Source organism: Zingiber officinale, chromosome 9B, assembly GCF_018446385.1.
Source record: "Zingiber officinale cultivar Zhangliang chromosome 9B, Zo_v1.1, whole genome shotgun sequence".
Taxonomy (NCBI): domain Eukaryota; kingdom Viridiplantae; phylum Streptophyta; class Magnoliopsida; order Zingiberales; family Zingiberaceae; genus Zingiber; species Zingiber officinale.
Window position 1 is genome coordinate 61,134,661 of NC_056003.1, and position 6,204 is coordinate 61,140,864.

The following is a 6,204-nucleotide window of genomic DNA, read 5'->3' on the forward strand; positions in this document are numbered from 1 at the left end:
CTTTCACAAAGTGGCCGGCCACTTTCTTCACAAGAGTAACTCCCCATTAAATGCAATTAATGTGGAGTTAATAAGAAAATGGCTTTGTAACTTCCATGAGGTGGCACACCATGATGATGTGGAACATCATCATTGGTCCACCTAATGCCAACTCACCAATGAGGTGGCAAAAGGTCAAGTCAAAATTGACCTTTAGTCTTCCTTCTCTAGTCAAGTCCAACTTGACCCAATCTCTACCATGGTTGATCTAATCCAACCATTTGATTCGAGCCAACTTAATATAATGAATCTAATTCATTAAATTAAATTGATTTAATAAGTCATAATCTAAATTAGACTCATTAAATACATGAATCAACTTGAGTCGAACTCAAGTTAGCCCAATTAGGATTACTCTTAATCCAATTTGATTCATCAAATGAATCTAATACTCTTGGTTCATCATATGAACCTAATCTCCATCTGATTGTCCTAAGTGTGTGACCCTATAGGCTCTTGTAACGTTGACAATGCCCTAAACCCATTTAGGAGCATAAGTAATGAGCGGTATCTAGCAACACATCATTACTACCCAAGTTACAAGAATGGAGATCCGACATCACCTTGTGACTACTAATTGTGACTCCTCACAATATGTGACATTGTCCTTCTATCCTAGACATCTAGATTGATCAATGTGAGGCATAGACCGTGTCATCCTCTAATCAATCTAAATCTTGAACTCCAAGTAGACTCACTCGATCAAATGAGCTCAACATCTAATGTTGACTCATTTGAGCATGACCATGCACTTAGTGGTCTCACTCTATCAAGAATAGCGATGTCGCTCCCGTCATATGGGAGGGATAGATCCCATCTACATCACTCACATCCCTCTGCATAATTCGTTACATACCCAGTAATCGCCTTTATAGTCCACCCAGTTACGGGTGACGTTTGACGAAACTAAAGTACATAACTCCTTATGTAGGGATCCATGGTGACTTCAGGTCTAAGGACTAATAGTCATACTAATAGCCACATGAGAAAGTATATGACACTCATATAACGATCCATGATACTTTCTCATGGAGGGTCATTCAGTATACATTCTCTAATGTATACCCATGTGTCAGCTTGATATCTCTATATCCATGACTTGTGAGATCAAGTCATCGAGCTGACCTACATGCTAGTCTTATTGCATTAACATTGTCCCTGAATGTTAATACTCGACTAGGAATGATTTAGAGTAGTGTTCCCTATATCATCTCACTATCGATTCAACTAATCGATTGATATAGGTATGAACCCTCTACTCAAGGACGCTATTATACTTAGTCTATTTGGCACTAATACAAATAAGTATAATAACCAAACAAATGCCTTTATTAATATACAAGAATATGATATACATGAGTCCATACAATCATCAAATGATTGACTCTAGGGCTCTAACTAACAAGTGCTCCAACATGAAGTCCAACGAAGGATATGTTAAGGTTGCACACGGTGGCGTGAAGGAGATTGTCTCCCTCTCGCCCTCTCGCTTCTGTGCTTCCGTCTACCGTGCTTCCGTCTGATTTCGAGGGGACAAAAAATGCATAAAATTAATCAACTACCAGAGTTGAAATCCATCCCTCATTTATTTTTGGTATCCATAAAAACGAGAAAGTATCTCGACTCTTGTGCAATCCATCCTTTTTTAATCCGCGCTTTAGAGTAAATAGGATGCTCCCAGGATGTAGCACAGACGGTGGGCGCATGACATCTCTGGCGTAAAGGTCAGGAGTCGATTCTCAGGAACTGATGACTTGGGGTTACCCACCATGCACCTGACACTTGTGTACTTGCATATACCTCCCTTTATTTTCGTGAGGTCGGCACTAAGGGGTCATTAATATATCGGATCTACATTTAGAGTAAATAGGACATTAGACACATGTATTAAAGTACTGTAACCTAACCTAACTTAAATTGTCCTCTTGGGATGGTGCAATGATTAAAATATAGGATGTTACCATATGATGTCTTAAGGTAAAAACTCAGCGCAATATCAAAGGAACAATGTATAGATTATGTTTCAAATTTAATCGGTAGTGGATGAAAGTCGACTATCTTCTGAATGACTTAGATGAACAATGATATTAAAAACATTTTATTTATTCTGAGATAAACATAAAGTATCCAATAAAGGATCCGTTGATTCCTTCTATCAATTAATTAGTTGGAAACTGTTTCCCTTCAAAGATTTGCCCATGCTGCCAGTTCGCCGGCGCCACGTCATCCGACTCCACCATCTTGCCATCGCCGGTGGTCACCTGGAACGACAGAGCCTGCCCCACCAGCTCCGGCTTCATCATCACATGCCAGTTCTGCCCCCATTCCCTCTCCATCGTTATCCACTTCCCATCTTTTGACCCCTTCACCGAAACTGCCGACACATCACCGGAGCCGCCCACGTTGTAGACGAGCACCAGGAACCACCACGGGTTCCCCTTGATATTGAACTTGATCCCGCCCATCTTCACGCACGGCACCCTCCGGAACTGAATCGGGATGCTCCCAGCGTAAGGCGAATTCGAGAGCGTCATGTACATCGCCATCGACATGTCAAAGTGCTTCTTCGGCGGCTGGCAGAGTCCTCCACCCGGAAGGTTCGGGTCGGGCGGGCACAGACTTGTCACCGTCATCTTGGCGATCGTTGTCGTACAGTGCTGCGTGTTGTTGAAGCACTTCACCTCGTAGCAGGCGCCGCAGGTCTCGGCGTCGTTGAAGAGCACGCCGCTGACTGCCGTGTTAGCCAATCCGTACCCCTGCGCGAACAGATCGCCGTAGCCACAAGGTCCGCCCATGGTAGCTTTGCCGGACATGTCGCCGTAAAAGGTGGCGTCGGCAGTGTCCCACTCCCCTTGCGCCACTGCGCTTGTGGCCGCGAACGCCATCATGATTAATACGCCGACGACAACCTTGTGCATCGCCATTGCTCTCGTCCTCGCTGCTTGCATCTTGGGAATGAACAACGAGGATTAGATATATATATATAGTATCGTCTTTGGAAAGATGATAATAAATAGAAAGGATTAAGAGCAGAGGATTAAATTTATTGGCCAAAAATGGTAAAGCCTTGGAGGAGGAAAGGAAGTCATGGAAACAGGGGAACAAATCAAAAAACAATTGTTCTTCACAGCGAATTGGATTATATTTGGATAGCAAAAGATTTAGGTTTTTACTATTTTCTCTTTTTTGTATTATTTTCTAGATGGCAATGAATGATAAGAAAGGAATCTAATCTCTACTTTGCAGTTGGAACCGCTTCCTTGGCGTTGTTCTTGTGATCTAGTTAGTTTGTCGGTTCTTCTGGTTATGATTATGTATAGTGGTAATAATAATTCTTCTTGTTATGGCTATAGTTAACTAATCAAATCCAGTATCATATTTTTTTCCAACATTTAAACCTTTCCAAATTTTTATTATTATTTGATACCCTAGGATAGTGATCCTCTTTCAGTTTATCATGTTCATCCTACGTGATTCGGCTCAGTGCAGTTGCATTTGGAGTTTTATAATTGGACATGACTCGCATACGCCTTACAACCGACCATCTACAAGATTGGGTTTTGGATGATCTTCTATAAATACTAAGAATATTAAGGTTGACAGTAGTATCATGACCTCTATATATATATATATATATATATATATATATATATATATATATTTGATATGTTGGGCGATGCTTTGTGCACGACCGTAAGCGACGTACAGACGTGGCGTTGCCAGCTCGATTTCTCTATAAATAAAATATTCCTACTATTCTCTCTCTCCGGTGGGCCTCTTGTCACTCGTCGATCTCTCGCTCCCTCTCGCTTCTGCCGTCTCCCTCCCCGAACTCTAGCGTCCTGTGTTCGGCCGACATCTCTCTCCCGTCGGTGGCTGTTTAATATTAAAATTTCTCTCGCCGCTCTCACTCCCCCTTTCTCGCTCCCTCCTTCAAAGTCCTCCCTCGAAACTCGTCCCTTGCTCCCCCTTTCTTGCTGCTAGCAGGAAAGTTTCTCCGACGTCTTCAATCGCACAGCTGCTGTGAGCTCCTACCACCTCACTCCAATTTAATTTGTGTATCCACACCGTTATAGCCTTCAAGAATTGTATAATTGTATAAAGAAGCACCGTGCCGCTGAAGTTCTAAACGTTCCATCAACTACTTTGCAGGAAACCGTCCTTGTAGCAGCTCATCTTGGATTGATCGTTGTAGAAGGTCGGAAGGATTTATGCTACGACGTGGAAGGCCGACGGCTGCAACAACCGCTTGCTATACTTCGGATCTTACTTTGCTGCTACAAGATGTAGCAGCTACACGGAGAGGTAGCTGCTACAAGATGTAGCAGCTACACGGAGAGGTAGCTGCTACAATGTGCAGCAGTTAACTATCCGTGTAGCTGCGACACCTTGTAGCAGCTAAACTCATAAGTCATTTTTCTAACAACCCTATTTTCTAGCCGAGATTAACCCAGCAGCACGACTTTTCATATTGCTCGGTTTCCCCACAAATAAAATATGTCTTTTATTCTCTCTCCCCTTCGCCACTCTGTTCAAAAGTTCCGCCGCGAAAATTACCCGAACTAAAATCTCCCTCACCCACCTCTCTCCGTCGCTCCCTCCCTCTCCCTCGCCGCTCTCTTCCTCTCTCTCCCTTGCTACCTCCCTCTCCAGCGTCCGGCGTCCGGCGTCCGGCGTCCGGGCGACCTCGCGCTCCCGGCGGAAAAGTGTAGTATTAAAATCTCCCTCGCTGCACGCTCTCCCCCTCGCTCCCTTCATCCTTCAACATCCTGCGTCGAAACTCGTCCCTCACCCTCCCGGCGGAAAAGTTTCTCCAACGTCTTCAATCGCAAAGCTGGCAGTGAGACCCTACCACCTCACTCCATTTTAATTTGTTAATCCACACCGTTATAGCCTACAAAAATTGTATAATTATATTTCCCAATCACCTCGCTGTTGCTTCGCTTCTAAACGTTTCATCAATGGCTTCGCAGGAAACCGTCCTTGTAGCAGCTCATCTTCGATTGGTCGTTGTAGATGGTGGGAAGGATTTATGCTACGACGAAATTATGCTGGGCCGACGGCTGCAACAACAGCCTGCTCTACTTCGGACCTTACTTTGCAGCTACAATGTGTAGCAGCTACACGAAGAGGTAGTTGCTACAACGTGCAGCAATTAACTCTCCGTGTAGCTGCGACACCTTGTAGCAGCTAACTTCGTAAGTCGTCGATCTCGCAACCCTATTTTCTAACAGAGAGATTAATGCAGTAGGCATACTTTTCGTATTGTGTATATCAACTTGATTCAAAAATTATTTTTGCTCACATTTTCCGCTGCCTTCAGCGCCCTTGGTTTGCTATCCTTCTACAGATTGTGAATGGATATATATAGATACTCATAACTGTAACACCCATAGGATCCCTAGCAATTGTATATAAATTTTTCCCATGATTAAAATAGGCTTTATGTAGTTTTTTCAAAAATAAAAGAAAATAGAACCAAAAAGAGGCATAACCAAGGTTTGAACCTTGAACCTCTTGGTAATTGAGTGCAAGTGATAACCAGTAGGTCCAGCAGGGGTGTGCTGTTAAGAAGAGAAGGAAAATTGTAGTTAAGGGTGGTGAAAGTGAAGGCCCCTTCACTTAGAAGGAAAAGTTTGAGTTTCCTTCTTCCTTCTCAATGAGAAGATGGTTTTGCCTTCTTCCTTCATTTTTACATAAATAAGAGAAAGGAAAGAAAAACTTCATTTTTTTCTTCTTTCTTCCTCCTCCTTCCTTCTCCCACCAAAATTCCCAAGCCATTTTCTTCATTTGCCGAAACCAAGCTAAAGGGGGGTCTTCTTCCTAGGCAAACTTCTCAACAAGGGTATTGTTCTTTAGTGAAAGGATGTAAGTATTCCCTCACCTGCAGTACAAGTAGCTTTCGTATGTTTTATGCTTAAAGTTTACTTGAAAAACCTAGGGTCTTGCCTTGCAAGTTTCGGCCAAGATAAGGATTTGAGGTTACCTATGGTTGTTAAAAGTTTCATGCTACTTGTTGCTTAAAAAGTTTAGAAACCATCTCCTTTAGGTTTCAACCAAGAATAGAGAAAAGGTTTAGAGAAAAGTTTTGGAACCTAACTATGCTTGTTCATGATTTCTTATGATTTATAATCTCCTATATGATGTTAGTTTAAGTTTTCATGC

At 42.7% G+C, this 6,204-nt stretch overlaps 1 protein-coding gene across 1 annotated transcript; it reads right to left on the reverse strand.

Moving 5' to 3' along the window:
- Positions 1-2,198: 2,198 nt before the first annotated feature.
- On the reverse strand, positions 2,199-2,963 carry LOC122023036 (expansin-A8-like). Its single transcript, XM_042581134.1, has one exon. It carries the CDS (start codon positions 2,961-2,963, stop codon positions 2,199-2,201), a length of 765 nt encoding a protein of 254 aa, XP_042437068.1.
- Between the last annotated feature and the right edge of the window lie 3,241 nt (positions 2,964-6,204).

Coding starts and splice junctions, on each gene's coding strand:
- LOC122023036 (XM_042581134.1), bottom strand. CDS start 2,963: ATGGCGATGCACAAGGTTGTCGTCGGCGTATTAATCATGATGGCGTTC.